Genomic DNA, 16,788 nt, shown 5'->3' on the forward strand with positions numbered 1-16,788 from the left:
AGGTAGTTTCTATTCACATTAGTTTAGATTGGTTCAGGTTAGTTACGGTTACGTTACGTTAGATTATATTAGTATATGGGTCCAGCTCAAAAACTGATAGAATTTTGCTTACTTCTATTAATATTAGGTTAGATTAAGTTAGTTAATTTTATTAGGTTAGTTTTAGTTAGGTTGTGTTAGGTCTAAGTACTTGCATCTTCCATTTCTGCTGTTAGTTTGTATGTCTTGCCTACTTCTGGACCCCTTCTGCGAAACATTTACCTAAGTGGGTGCATACGAAAGATGCCCGGTGATACTATTTTCCACCACCAGTATTTCTGCATAATTTACAGAAGCTATAATTAATGTTTACAAGTGGAGTGCTACTACCACGATACCATGATAAGTGCTATTCAAACTCGTATCCAAAACCCATTCGTATTGCCAAAACCCATTCGTTTTCACTACATTCACTGACGCGCCTGCTTTCTTCGCTCGCACCCCCTAGCTGACGCTCGGGCCCCCGCTTCGCCCTGTTCTGACTGGGTTAGATAACATTCGTACTTTCCACAGGCCACCTAGCACAACTTGGTTTACGTTTTTTGCACTATACTTTTTATACTATATATCCTTACCCCGTATTTGTAAGCAAATCGTAAAAAAAATGTAGTTTATCAACAATTGCTTTTGATGGTCTCCTTGAGGAATTTTATCTATGCCATGTGAGATATTTTCATGTTGATCAACGCAAATCATTTAGGAAACAGTGACAAATTACATTTTGTCAACAATTATATGGAGTGGTACACCTAAAGTAAACCTGCACGATCAGAAGATATCTCATCAGTTGTGTTTTCACTTGTTTTGTTTTCACTTTCTCTCACCTGATGTCGCTTAAATCGAAATCTTACGAATTTTCTTTCCGAAATAGAGCGTGCTCTAAACAAGATAAATCTCATAGGATCGTTCAGAACACAGGAAATGACATGCGATCTGATGCCATACACGTTGAGATTTTGACTCTATGACAAATCGTAAGAGATTTCCTAGGATCTATCTTATAGTGTATAGCGGGCATTACGTTCAAGAAATCTCGTTTTGGTCCTGTTCTAAACAATCCAATTCAACAGCATTCAATAGCCAATCAGCGTTCGAGTTTGAGTGCAGGAAAATACAAAACAAGAATGATGGTGTCGTGAGACAGAACTGCAGTTGAATAAATATCTTTTCGTTACTATTTTCCATAATTATCTGATATTCCAAGTGTGTATTATATTAAATAAAGCTAATATTTGCGCCGCTAGATATTGTTAATATTTTTTGTTGATAATATTCACGATTTATATAGTTATAATGTTTGAATGCCCATAACTTTTCTTAAATTTTGAGGCAATGAGAACTATAAGTATTAATTTGAGAAATTAATATACAAGAATACCGGGTGTAGATTAAGAAAGAAGAGTCCATTAAATAAAAAATATATATATAACTGACTTTTCTTGATTTAATAAGACGTTTTGTACTGTTATTTATCTCTGAAAATATCAAATAATTGCGTACAGATTGATAATATGCTCGCAAACTGAAGTATCCTGGAAATGATTAGATGTTATGCTACTGTAATCTAATTATTTTATCACGAAATCCACACGTAGTATTTGAGAAGTTATTTCTTAAAGTAGAGGTTGCATTCACATGTGCAGATTAATTTTACTACTGCTTTCCCGTAAGGTACAAATGTGCATCCTAACATGCTACATACAAGACTGTGCAATAATAATAGGCCCTAATAAATAAATAAAATCGGAATGCTATTTAATAGTGTTGGGGCAGGAGCATTGAAGGGGGTCCACGGGAGAGTTGTCCGTACGGATCAGGCGTGTCATCGATGGAGGTTATAGTACAAGAATAAGAATCCTATAAATTAGAATAGTGCAACAAATCCTTGACGTCGTATTCACTCATTTGAACTGAACTATATCTCTTGTAATGATTTGATACTGGTAACATTAAACTTCCAAACATAAAATGCTGGTTTCCTACATTATGCAGGCATGTTTCGACAGTTGGAATTATTACGGAATCTCAGATAATTCTCCTTCATACACACTCACATTTTAACAGTAAAATTACTATTCGTTTGACGGATTATTCTTAACCAGTACCAAAACAGGGATAGATTCGTGAAGAAAGTCTAATGCAGATATGGGCGGTAAGTCCTGTAGCTGAAAAATATCATTATTTCGTTTGGTTTTCTGTGATTTCAGCCTTTTCTTTAGGCAATCTTCGATGCCAAAGCATAAATAACATCAAATGGCAGTCATTGCCTCGTGATACAGACAATCTTAGAAAACAGTTCGATTTTTTTTCTTTCTGAGTGTGGTTCTGTCATCAGCACGCCATTTGAAGAATTAGATTTTTTTAAAACTTAGTATAGGGAACGATTTTATACCTAAGCACCACTTTACTTTTTAACGTCACCTAGCCTAACTCGTATTTAATGTTTGGCTAAGCTAAGGCCCAGGTTCGATTCCCGGCGGGAGCTCATGTGGTTCGGATTCCACGTTAATCAGTAGGAGCGAATGCACTCAGTACCTATCCTAAAAAAAATGCTTTTTTTCTTGTTTATTTTAGCTTTCTGCGCCTGATAACTGCTCTCATTTAAATATTTGGACAAGTCATTTGATTTTTAGTTCTACAATCTGGTAGATCTAATGATCTACAGAACATTTTTCAGCTGATACACACTCCCCTATGTTCGTATCTCTCAGCTGAATTTTCGGGTGCGTATGGAATTCTACATAATCCATTCTGTAGAATTTTTTGTAGGAAACAGGATCCTCTGTAAGTTGTTTATTATTCACCACTGAAAATGCTGCTTTCCTGTGCATTATTGCGGCAAAGAATTCACTCCCTGGTCCACCAGCTTTCTTTACTCTCTCTCTCCTTTTTTGGGAGAGGGGAAGGTAGATTTTATGTCAGCTACAGAGCAGATATCGCTGCTATGGCTATTTTAACCTCTTCGGATGAACTCATATTCTAAAATAGAAAAACAATGATATTTACATTACGACAGTCGATTGCCCTGTGCGTAACACGTGTTTCGTCTGTTTAATATCTAAAGATATGTGTAACTTAAGCGTGAAACGATGTATATCTTTTTCTTTTCTTTTTTCTATATACCTACGAACGGGTTGAGATCAAGCAATTGATATTTTCTTCTTCCAAATTCTTTCCCATCTGATCACGATTGCCTAATTGTGTTCTTTCCTCGCGTCAAACAAAATATATCAACGACAAAAATCAGTGTCCTTTTTACCCCCGTGTAAAAAGACCGCTTGGAGTGAAATACGTCGAATTCTTCATACTTTCCCATGCTGCCACTTGCCTTTAGTCTCAGTTGACGATGCAACTGACTTATTTACTGACGTCATACAGGCTGTAGGTAAAGTTTTTGTACCTTTCCGTAAAAGACTTTCTTCAAAGTTCCCCCCGTAGTTTGACGAGGCACTAAGGTGCATACTTCGCAAGAAAAAGTGCATCGAAGCTATGGAAGGATTTTCCCAGTGAATATACCTACAAGAACTTTACAGATATTAGAACACATAGTAAATATCTTATGAAAAGAAAGTACGAGGGTTAGACTGAACACATTACAATCCATACAAAATAATAACCCTAAGCGTTTCTGGTCCCTAATAAACAACCGAAGAAATAGTTCTCGTATACCGACAGAACTGACCTACAAAAATGCATGCCTAAATGAAAAAGACAGGGCAAAGTTGTTAAATGAATATATTTGGTAGTAGCTTTGTTTCATCCCCTCTCACCTTCCCTTCTTTCTCCTACCATGTTCAACCTATTTGTTCTAAATCTTTGTCTTCTATCAATACCACTCCGACCGAAGTACTTTCTCTCGTCTTGACAATGCCCCAGCAGCGCGTCTTGCTTCCAACGCAGTGTTGCCAGTTCGCTTTCTCAACCCCTTTCTAATTTACTAAATCGCTGTTTTGCAGAAGGTCTTTCCACCTGTTGGAAGAGAGCTAATATCAATCCTATTCATAAGTCTTGTAGAACAAAAATATGTCCTCCTATCGACCTATTTCTTTATTATCACTTTCTCACTCGTTTGTAAAAAGATAATCAAAAAGATGATCCTTAAATTTGTTGCTCCATTTATAAACTCCTCACAACACTGCTTTTTGCCAGGAAGATCGTCTTACTAGTTTCTCTGAGCGATGCTGTGGATAGCACTCAGAAAATTATCAACGTGGCATTTTGTATTTCGACCTGGCTAAGGCATTCGATTCCTTTCCACACAATCTTCTTATATACAAACTCAATTCTAGATTCAATTTACATGGCAAATTGCTTAGTTTTCTTGAAACCTATCTCAGTAATAGCACACAGCGAGTTTCACTTTCAGGTTACTTTTCTGATTTTATTCCCGTAACTTCTGGAGTTCCTCAAGGCATTGTTCTGAGTCCACTTCTATTCCTTTTATACATGTGCGATCTGCCTTGTTTGTTCACAAACAGCTATACCAATATTCTATTCGCTGATGATTGCAAACTCTAGAGACAAGTTCAATTCGAGTACAATGCGCTTGCTCTTCAACATGATGCTTCAATCCTTGTCAACCGGTATAACTCTTGGAAACAGCTTAAACATCGAAATATATGCTTCTGTTACGATTTCTCTAAAGAAGAAACCTATAAAACATATTTATAAAAATGGTCAGAAGAACATAAATCCTGTCTCCTCTTTCAGAGATCTTGGTATTATCGTTGACAGTAAGCTTACTTTCGCAAATCATATAAACACAATATATTGTACTGCTATGAAAAGACTGGGACTCCTTTATCGCTTCACTGCAATAAAAAAATCCTAATTCCTTAAGCTTGTTCTATTAGTCATATGTTGCTCCCACTATTGTTCTCCTATCTGGTCTATGGCCTGCCCTACTCATTTAAAAAAATAATAAAATCCTTAATTAATTTCTTTTTAGCCATTGTACCCTACCAAGTACCTCGCCTCCGAACGCTTCCAAAAAATGACAATTTAAAATCCCTCAATGTCAAACCTCTCCTAGTGAGAAATAAAATTTCTGACCTAATATTTTTGCAAAAAATTGTAAATGGCCACATATCATGTGAACAGTTGTTAAGTCAGATAAATTTCCGCGTACTCGCCAGAACAATACGGTCTAGTGATCTCTTTTACACTCGAGCGGCGACAGTTAATATTGTCCAAAGGTCCCTTCTAAACCGAACTGTCAGTAGGCCTACCTGTAATCAGATACCAGAAACTGTAGACGTTTTTTTCAAGTGAGTATACTTTCAGATCATCTATAAATGAAATATTTTTTGTAACGGCTCTGTTGTTTTGTACCATCGTTACCTCAAAGTGAATTGAATTGTTATGTTATCAAGTTGTTAAAATGGTTTAGTGTATACGGCCTAGTACTGTATCTGGAACCTGTTATAAATAAATAAATAAAATAAATGTCATTCATAATACACAATGCCATCCACGGACGTTTTTAGCATACATAAATTAGGTTGAAAGAAAACTTTTGCAATGCCGATTCTGCATAAGAGTATAGTCCCGTTAATTACTACTAGATTACATTATACTATCGTAATACTAGATCACAAAGTAGAATTGATTTTATTATTTTGTACTTTATTTCTCTTTTTTTCTCTTACCTCACTTTTTCTGATACCTCTTTTCAGTTTCTGTTTATAACCAAAATTCGTGGAGGATATTTTCCATTATTCCTCATGACTACGTCTCCGGCGTTAAAGTCATTCGCTTTTTATGAAAGTAAAATGAAATATTACTCGTGCTTTTGAGAGAATTATGTTGTTTGAGCTTGGCAACACTACATACATTTGTTTTGTTATTGCCTGTATCAAGCACTTGGTGCTAGTGCGTGCCCCGCAGCTGGTAGTGCTCCAAGAGGAATGATGTTATGTGGGCCCAATGATACACCTACACTACACTTACACTTTCTGTTCCATTTACACGTACATACATTTCCTTTTTTGTACTCTTTCTGTTTTCATTTTACACTTCCCACTTAACTCTACTTTTTGCCCTGTTCACTTTGGCTTTTCGCCCTCTTTCCCTGTCTGAACTCCTTTCCCGACTTTGACATTGACTTTTTCCTGATTTTGTATTTTTTCCTGACTTTTGTCAATTCTTCCCGATTGTGTCTTGTATATTATTCTATTTTGTTTTTCAATCATAAATCCTCTGTTTGTTTGAGGTACAGATTTGACCAATTAGCAATAGTAGCACATATGACTAGAAAGCTGGTGCACCTACCTGTTTGACTAATAATAGTCTTATGAAGAAGAAGTATCAAGTACTTGGCGAAGGTAGCAATGATTCTTAATATATGTATTGTATATGTCCAATAAGAAGAAAGTAAAATGAGTTTAATTGTAATGACTCATATATGATTATGGATTATTCAAGCAAGATGCGAAAAATTCGAAAAGACAATTTCCAAGAAGTTTGCCGATTTTGTTTAGCAGATTTGCAACGGAAACTGAAAATAAATATTTACAATGACCAGCCGAATGGAAGGAGTGTTTTTCAGAAGATTTTGCTTTGCTTCTCACTGTATGTAAGTATAATGTATTTGTATAAATCGCGTGGTTCACTCGAGCAAACGGTTCTACTGAATAGAAAATATATAGGTAAAATAAGAAGTGATATATTTTTGATAAAGAAATGAGAGTGTGAATATAAGTAATTTCTGTTAATGCACAGCATATTGAAATGAATTTTGAGTGGTAGCGACATTATTGTAAGAGTGTGCTCTTCTTCTCCGTTTATGCGTATGCATCCCGTCGCTAACGCCCCTGTCCTCTACGGATGCAACCCCTCGCTAACTGCTCCACCCCCCTGCTAACTGACTCGGCTAAATAGGAATCGTTCTTTTTGTGGCCATCTAGCATAAGTTTTCGTGTTTTATGCACTGTAAGTTATATATCATACGTCCACACTGTATTTATACTGAGACTTGCTAAAGTCAATCTGTAAGTAGTAATGCAGTTTCTGTATTAGAGCATCTTCTGCTAAAAGAAATACAAAGCTCTAACTTTACATCAAAATGTGAGAAATGTGTCAAAATTTGTTAGAACCGTGTGCTCGAGTAATGACAAAACGTATTAAATACGACTTTATTCCTTAGTGCGACAGAAGATTCAGCATAAAAAGGCTTAGGGTTAGGCTAGCTCAGTTCAATTTAGTTTAGTTCATGTTCATATTCATACTTGTAGACATACTGTAGCTTCCTACATTTAGCCCGGGCTAAGAGCTTTTATTACTACGTTAATTCCCCTCCACCTTTTCAACATGACAACTATGATATGTCAGTGGGTTAGTATAGGTCGTGTAGGTGAGGTAAGATTGACCCCATACACAGATGAAATTATTGGAGATTGTTAGTAAGGTTTAGACGAAGTCGATCAAATATTTACCATTCGCCAAATACACGAAAAAAAAGTGGGAATACAATACCCCGGTACATCAACTATTTATTGATTTTAGAAAGGCGCACGATTCGGTTAGGAGAGAAACATTATACAACGTTCTTACAGAACTTGGAATATCGAGAAAGCTCATTAGATTAATTAAGATACTTTTAAATGAATCCTAAAGTAAAGTCCGTGTAAGAACATTTTTGTGCACGAGCTTTCACGTCGAAAATGGCCTGAAACAAGGAGATGCGTTGCCGCCATTACTATTTAACTTTGTTCTGGAATACGCTATAAGGGAAATCAAAGATAACAACCATGGCTTAGAGTTGAACGGTATTCACCAGGTTATGGCATATGCTGATGATATAAATTTAATAGAGCATGATAGGACAACAATAGAAAGAAATGCAGAGAAAACTAAATACATAGAAGTGAGTCGGGACCGTAATACAACAAATTATGGATGCGTTAAAATATTAAATAATACTTTTGATAAAGTGGATAGTCTCAAATATCTACGATCAATATTAACAGACGAAAATCATATTAACAAAGAAATTAAATGTCGACTAAAAGCAGAAAATTCGTGTTACTCGGTTTAAAATCTCTTGTCGTCGTGAATTCTGTCGTGGAATTTGAAGCTTAAAATATGCAAAACGATAATCATGCCTGTTGTTCTGTATGGTTGCAAAACATGGTCATTTACACTGAGAGAAGAACATAGACTGAAAGTATTTGAGAACAACATCCTGAGACGAATATTCGGACCTAAGAGGAACGGGAATGGGGAATGGCGGAAACTTCATAACGAGGAACTACATAAGTTATATGGTTTACCCAACATTATTAGGGTCGTCAAGTCTAGGACGCTTAGATGGGCGGGTCATGCAGCTAGAATGGAAGAAAGTAGAAACGCTTTCAAAGTCTTGACTGGAAAACCAATCGGAAAACGACCATGAGGAAGACCTAGGCGCAGATGTGTGGTTAATATTAAGATGGATCTCGCAGAGATTGCAAAACAAAGTAGAAACTGGACGCAGGTAGCTAAGAATACAAGTCAATGGACGCGGCATTGAACCTTCGGGTCTCATAGACCATAGAGTTAGTTAGTTAGTTAGGTGAGATTTAGGTATACCAAAAGCACGGATGCTATCTAACTAAGTCAGAGTAAGAGCAAACAGGGGGATCTGAGCGGTATCAGCTGTGGGTATGTGCGTGTACGAAGGTTTACTTCCAAGGTTCTATATCCGTGTATTATATGTATTCTTGGCATCTGTGCTTTATCGGTAGACCGTACGAAAAGCGAACAAAAAGTACCAATATATAGTACAATTGTGTAGATTAGATTACATTAGGTTAGGTTGAGTAAGAAGTCAGTTCCTTCAGAATAGAGACGTGTAGACTTTTACACTTTGGTATATAAAATTCCTCATTGCTTATAAGTACAGTGTCCGGATGTATGGCATCAAAACTACAGTGAGAAAACAGAAACCATCGTGCACTAGGTGGCCTTTAAAACCATGAATGCTAACTATCGTACTCAAGGCAGGTAAAACTGGTTGACTCGCACGATAGCGCGGCCGGTGTCGGAATGGAGCAGGCCCGTCAACGAGGGTAGTGAAAACAGGTTGTTTTCGCAATATGGGTTTCAGTAGCACTTCTCGTAGTTTCGTGCTAGAAATCCTCCACTTGTAAGCATAATATACAACTTGGTTGCCATCACTTTATTGTCACATTCTCATTCAACGAATTATAGAGTAATAAATTATTGTACTAACAACAAATCAAAATGCTAACTATATAACAGTAAATTAAATCAATAAGGAAATGCAGAAAATCTCTGCTGTTACCGAAATGATTTTTTCTTTCTTATGAAAACTTATGTAAGATTTGCATTTTAATGTGTGCAATTCACTCATGTAGAAATATTTGAGAGTATGCCGGCGTTCGAAATTTGTTCGGAAAGAACAGGAAATATCAGTTGCTGAAATTGTTTTCACTTGCCCAGGGAAATGAAAAATGAAATGAAATTTTGAGTTTTACGTCCCACGTTTATGCCGGTTAGGCTAAAGGAGACGGTGATAATGAGTAATGAATGAAATGGTGGAATGAAGAAAGTGGGAGGAAACGGGAGAACCCCGAGAAAACCCACGCACACGGTGTTTGTCCACCACAAATTTCACTTGGCGGGAGCAGGGTTTGAACCCGAAACCCCTAGCACCAGAGGTGAACGCTCTACCACTGAGCCACCGCGGCCCCTACTTGCCCAGGGAGGCAAAGTTCGAATTCTAAGGTCATCTCGAGAAAAACATGCTTCCCCTTTGCCCTCGTCTTGGCCATCTTCTGACTAGATGACAAGTCAATCAGTAAACGGTCAGCGAGTTCATCCTGATCTCCTTTTCCCAATAAATTTCTTCGCGTTTAACATGTTCTACCGCCTTGCTCCAGTCTCCAGTTCAGTGGTCCCAGAATCACTGAACTTATAGCCTCGGACAGAAGCGTTTCAACAGCAGAAATTTTAAATGTAGTATTCCGTTTTGACACTTAACACTTAACGTGAGCCCATATCAACTTTATTGGATTATAATTACAATCGTAAGGTGATAATCCAAGAACAGTGTGTCCTTTAGATTCTCCTATAGTATGTACTCTATACTATTTCCTATTATAAATAAAAAATTCTAATAAGACAAAACTGAACAACTCACCGTAATTTAAAATTAAAGCCCAAAGGGATTAAAAATAATATAAACATTAAATATTTGAACATCGTAATACAATCATAGAGTTCAAGTAATCGCCTCCGTGAGTTCGAACAATAGATACTAAAATTGATAGACCCAAGCTATCTTCACAAACTCTAAAAGCTAAAAATAATAAACAAAAATATCTTTCAACATATAAACTGGTATTTCGTATTCTCGTCTTCGCTCCCGTTTTTCAATAATCAACTCATAAAGTCTTTTTCTGAGCATTGTATTATCGAAATAAATTTGGCTTAGTTACACTCACATTTGCATCGAAGATTACATTCTTTTTGAAATTGGTGTTTGTTTATTTGCCATGAACGAATACACGCATTATCCATTATTATGGCCGAATGCTCCGGTATATTTAGCAGTAATTACTTTTTAATAGAGATGCAAGGGCTCGGAAAAAAAACGGCTTTTTTGAAAAAAAAACTCGGTTTTTTCTGCTTCGCTGTTTTGCTTGGGAAATTTTGGGCTTTTTTAAAATTTTGCTTTAAACTGATAATGCAGACTTTGTTTCGCTTCTCTACAACAAAAAATCTCATTTAATTAGTGGTTGATGCATATAATAATATGAAACCTCGAAAATAAACCATAAATTTGAAAAATATTTTTTAAAAAATTCTTAACAGATTTACATTATGAATTCCAAAGGATTAACCAATATATATAATAATATTTTAACCTCTTATATACAATAAGTACTTTAAAAATGATACACAAATAACTAACAGAATTGTATGCACTATTTTTACTTCAAAATATAACACACCCTCTTTTTGAAGCAAACAAAGAAAAAACATGAGAGAAATCTGCATATCAAGAACTTCGTTTCAGGAGGTTCTGTACATTCTTGAAATTTTTCAGTTAAGTTTTAACTTTCATATACATTGTATGAATATTTCGAACAGATTTTTTAGTGATTGATCACATATGTAATAATCTGTTACCCCTATCAGGTACTTCGGATCTGCAAAATCGGTAAGCTCCAAATTTTGTAATGCACTGGCTGTTCCTTAAGCTTGCTCAGAATCGGGAAACTATCGAATTTTCTGTTCATGGATCATATACGTAACAGACGGTTCATCTGAGCGTATGGTTTTTAGGCTGTAGAATATATAACCACCATCACGGTTTACCCAGTCCTGAAGGTTTCTGAACTTTTAACAAGAAAATTCAACATATAGTTACGAAACTTTTTTTTTTTTTTTTTACAAAAAAACTATGGAATACATTTTAAAAGAGTAAAAGAATCAATCACACTTTCAGTTCGAAGGAAAGACGACAAAATTGATTGTAATAATTATCGAGGCATTTCTCTTAACATTCCATTAATAAGATTGACCCCATACGTAGATGAAATTGTTGGAGATTATCAGTGTGAATTTAGTCTAAATCGACCAGCTATTGATCATTCGACAAATACTCAAAAAAGAAATGGGAATATATTACCCAGTACATCAACTGTTTATTGATTGTAGAAAGGCTTACAACTCGGTTGGAAAGGAAACATTGTACAACATTCTTACAGAATTTGGAATACCGAAAAAGCTAGATTTATTAAGTGTTTAAATGAATCCCAGAGTAAAGTCCAAGTAGAAAAGTGCGAGCTTCCACGTCGAGATTGGCCTGAAACAAGGATATGCATTATCGCTGGTATTATTCAACTTTGTTCTGGAGTACGCTATAAAAATCACAGATAGGAACCAGGACCTACAGTTGAATGGTATTCACCAGATTATGGTGTATGCTGATGATGTAAATCTAATAGGAGAACAATCGAAAGAAATACATAGGCCTTATTAAACGCTTGAAGGGACAGAGTAAATGCAAAGAAATCTAAATACAATGAAACTCACAAGGATCGTAATACGGCAAATTATGAATGCGTTAAAACATCAATTAATACTTTCGACACTGTGGATACTTTCAAATATCTTGAATCAGTATTACCAGACCAAAATCATACCCACAAAGATATTAAATATCGACTGAAATCAGGAAATTCTTATCATTCAATTCAAAATATTTTGTCGTCGCGAATTCTGTCAAGGAATTTAAAGCTTAAAATATATAAAATGATAATCATGCCTGTTATGCTTTATGGTTGTGAAACATGGTCGCTTACGCTGAGGGAAGAACGCAGACGGAAATTATTTGAGAATATAATTCTAAGACGAATATTTAGACCCAAGAGGAACGGGAATGGGGAATGGGTGAAGCTTCATAAGGAGGAACTACATAATTTATACGGTTTACCAAACATCGTTAGAGTCATCAAGTCTAGGAGGCTCAGGTGAGCAGGTCGTGTAGCCAGAATGGAAGAAAGTAGGAACGCTTTCGAAGTTTTAACTGGAAATCCAATCGGGAAACGTCCATTAGGAAAACCTAGGCTCAGATGGGAGGACAATATTATGATGGATCTAGCAGAAATAGAAATACAGAGTATAAACTGGATTGAATTGTATAAGGACAGAAGTCAATGGACAGCTTTTGTGGCCATAGAGAGAGAGAAAAAAAAAGAGAGAATACATTTAAGTTAAGCACAATAAACATGAGTGAGTGGTTTGCTTTCACGCTTCTATCGTGAAGTCCGGCATTCAGCCCCGCATTCGACTATTTCGACAAAAGTTTTCTTAATTCCATCTGTGAATGTAGAAATAGTGCGTGTAGTGTGTGTCCTGGCAGACTTCCTTTCTAATCGTTTTTTAAATCTTTCTTATTACTAATTACCAGCAGTGATGGGTTAGCGAAGAGGGTTAGGGTGGGGATGTCTTTCGGATTGAAGCCTCTACCCCGAAATCACGGAATCTCTAAAACAAACTAAATATTAGTTTTCCCTTCACTCATAAACTTCAAGCTGTCCTCAAATAAAGAAATTAGGAATTTTTAGAAAAACTAAGCATTAATAAGAAAAGTCCCTCCCAAAATACTTTTCTAAATCCGCCACTGATGATCAGTATAAAATGGTCTTCAATGTTGTGTCTGGAAGATTATAGCTGAATATACAAACGAAACGAAATATTTGTTATGCCTGTATTCATAAACAAGCTCCTCTTGAATAAGAGTTAGGAATTTTTAGAAAAACCAAACATTCAGAGAAACCCCTCCCAAATATTTTTCTAAATCCGATACTGATTATCAAATGGTTATTCAAGGTTGTGTCTGGAAGATTATTGTTAAATCACTGCACAGCTACAGTATAGCAGAAATGTGTAAGTACGCTCTGATGGATATATTGAAAAACATAAGTGTAATTATGTGCTAGAAGCTAGAGTACTAAGCTCTAAGAAATGAAACACGGATGACTAAAAAGAAATGATCTAGAGAAGAAAAAAATGTCGATAATTCAGAAGTTAAAATAAAGTTAAATAGCTATTAAAATTGCCCTCAAATACTACATACTTTATGTTTACTTTAATTCATAATCAATGTGCTCCATCCATCATGATGGTGAATTCCAAAGCGAAATAGGGTATTTAGGTCATGAAATCTTATTTAACTTTAGAGTATACTATAAGAAATTATTTAAACAGAAAAATCATGAAAATAAAAAGGCCAAAATTTCCAAAATTCTCGTTTTTTCCCAAAAAAGCCGGGTTTTTATGTGCAAAAAACCATCAATTCAAAAAAGCATCTCTACTTTACTCTTTTTTGCATTTCTACTTCTTAAACTTTTCACTGTCCATTTCGTCATGATAATCCTTCGCCCATTTTGTCCGGAATACAATTAGCGCGTTTTTGACAAATGCTGTTAACATTCCTGCATGGATGACAATCATTTTTTCACCTCTACCTGGAGAAACTACAAAGAAAATGACTCTTCTTTGGGCACCAAAACTATTAGTTATGTATGATGCGCATTAGTCCAAGTTTCATCCGGGTAATACCATGGATAATTATCTACTCACACAAAAACGGAAAATAGTTGCATTAAAGGAGATCGGGAAACTTCCAAATTCTTCTTCCGTGGTATAATACGTGACGTATAGTACGATTATCCATGTTACAAAGACCCTCTGATCGTAAAATATAAAGTAAGAAAGGAAGTTGGCAATTCAAAATGAGATTCAGAAAGAAAATCCATCATTTCAGTCCCTCCAAAAAAAATGTAAACAAACTTATTTATTTTGTTAAATCGAATTAAACCTTTCAGTTTTTTTCTTTTTTTTTAGGAAGATTATTATCATGGCTGAAACGCCATTCCATTTAGAAGAAAACAAGCTTTTAGATGATATGCACATGTGTACATGGTGTACAAGAAGGAAAATTTGGTACCCCCTGGAGCGGCTTCGGTTACAAATACCCTAACATAATATACCTTGAAAAATCTTAATCTGCACGCAATGCGTTTGGGAAGGTTCATTTGCAATATCTAGAATACTTACGAGGACTAAATATTTCTCAGTCCCGTTTGATAACACCAAATTCCACATATTAATAAAGAAAAAGTACGGTACACAAAATAAAAGTTTCCAGACATTGAGCCTTTTACCTTAAGTATCTTGGTTACGTCATTCTCTTCATAATGAAACCAAATTTGAATTGGTTCCATCCACATGTGTTCATAATTACGATAAAAGGGAAATTTGGGATACATAGGAACATTTCCTTCTCTTTTTTTCCTTTTGTGGGGAGAAATTCGCTTCACCTCTGGCGCGATCCTGATTACAGAGACCCGAATATAATCTACGTTGAAAAATACTATGGGCTATACGTAATGCTTCTGCCAAGTTTAGTTCCAATATATGTAATAGTTACAAGGGAAAAATATTTCTCAATCCTGTGTGACAACACAAATGAAATGCTAACAAGAATCGAAACCAGTAATAACACTCTTATCGTTCTAGTATACCATGCACTACACACAAATTACACCACTCAGTTACTATTCGCTAATAAAAATACACAACAAATCCACACGGTTAGAAGCTAAAGCAACACTCACCTCCCTTGTTTGGCGTAGAACTAAGTCGTATAAAATTTTCTGGTTGTAAGGACGGGAAGTGTAAAAATGCTATAATGGTCATTTCTTAATATATGCACATATAGACCTCAAGTACCGACAATCCAAACCGTTAAACTTTCTTTTTCTTCCACTTTGTCGAAAGAAATATTTCTAAGCTACCCCAAAACACGTTGTTTCGTTTCAAGCGTAAACTTCAAGGGGCGTCATCATCATCCTATATCGCAGAACGCAACGAACGGAAAATGTATTTTGTAGTAACGTTATACCGCTGGACATAAAAGAAAAAATCAATTTAAGGCATGCATACAGGATAATAATTGTTGATATAAGTGCGTGATATAGCGTTTGTGCAAAACGGGTTTAAACAGCCAGTTTCCTTCAACTCTGGCATCTGACTTGAGGTACTATCCTAATATTTACCTGACATGTTTTGTAGGAAATTAAAAAAATCTTTAGACAGAACCACTGGTTTTCGAATTCTGAGTGTAATATGCAATTATAGTTTTATAATATGGTCTTGCGTACGAAATCATTCATAAGAGATTTGTGATTCATCTTTAGTGCAAACTTCTAATTGAGCGGAGATGATCTATCTTAAATAAAAAGGAAGACAAATGGAGGAATTGGGATCAAACTTTCATAGCATGACCACACCATAAGAATAAAACAACCGAGGACAGAGATCAGTATGAATAATCTATGAAAATGTATAGCCACATTGTGGGTAATTTTCTACTTATTCTCGTATATAGAATTACGCAAGAACTCGGCAATTTCATGATTTTCTTTTTAATATAACTATTTGTTTTTTATATGTGTAAGGATCCAAATGTAGTGTTGAGAAAATGTAGGTTGAGGTTTAGTAATTTCCTGTTTTTTTATTAAGCGTTTCTACTGTCTTTGATTCAAATTATATCACAAAAAAAATTGGAGTTGTAAATATCTTTCTTTTTTTACTGTAACGCTTCCGTTTCTATGCATATAGTAATGAGTGAATAGAGGCACATACATAGTCATTTCCTTCTTCAAGTGAAGCGTTTTTGATTTCTAATTAACTATGGCATAAATAGAGCAATTTTTATTATTATTATTATTGCTAGAAAAACAAAGAGAACGTAGTCGTATTGCTCATTGTTCCAAATTTCGGTTCCACATCGTTACAGGGAATTTGATCAAGCACAAACAAAATTCATTTTGCATAATTCTCAAACTTTTTTTCAATGGCATTATCTTCTAGATTTCCTCCTGACAAAAAAAAATATTTCAAGCTAATTCTGAAACTCGCCATATACTGAGTAACATGATTAAAGAAAGTAATTATAAGAATATGAAAGTTGTTATTCCAATCCAAGTTTTTTTAAATATATATATATATATATATATATATATATATATATATATATATATATTTCTTGTGTTGATTTTGGACTAGGGAAAATTCCATCAACCCTGTTTGACGTGCACAGAAACGAAGATCCCTCAAATTCTAATTTCGGAATTTCTTCTTTAAGAGTTCGAACTCGGCTGTAACTCTGCCAAATCAATTTTCTCCCAGGAATCAGTCACAGCTGAGCAACCTGGTGTTCAAGAAAGTTTT

The 16,788-nt window shown here is 35.3% G+C and overlaps 1 protein-coding gene across 2 annotated transcripts in view; it reads left to right on the top strand.

The window, feature by feature from the left end:
- The first annotated feature begins 6,265 nt into the window (after window positions 1-6,265).
- Window positions 6,266-16,788, top strand: part of LOC145691058 (uncharacterized) — a 34,689-nt gene continuing 24,166 nt past the window's right edge. The window contains exon 1 of one of the 2 annotated variants that reach the window (XM_081766707.1): window positions 6,266-6,613. In XM_081766707.1, coding sequence (XP_081622833.1) covers window positions 6,443-6,613 — 171 coding nt within the window. In that variant the 5' untranslated portion in view covers window positions 6,266-6,442. The remainder of the gene's footprint in view (window positions 6,614-16,788) is intronic. The other variant, XM_081766706.1, reaches the window with a different exon arrangement.

The sequence above is a fragment of the Thermobia domestica genome, chromosome 7 (genome assembly GCF_964235325.1).
Source record: "Thermobia domestica chromosome 7, izTheDome1.hap1.1, whole genome shotgun sequence".
In the NCBI taxonomy this organism is placed as follows: Eukaryota; Metazoa; Arthropoda; class Insecta; order Zygentoma; family Lepismatidae; genus Thermobia; species Thermobia domestica.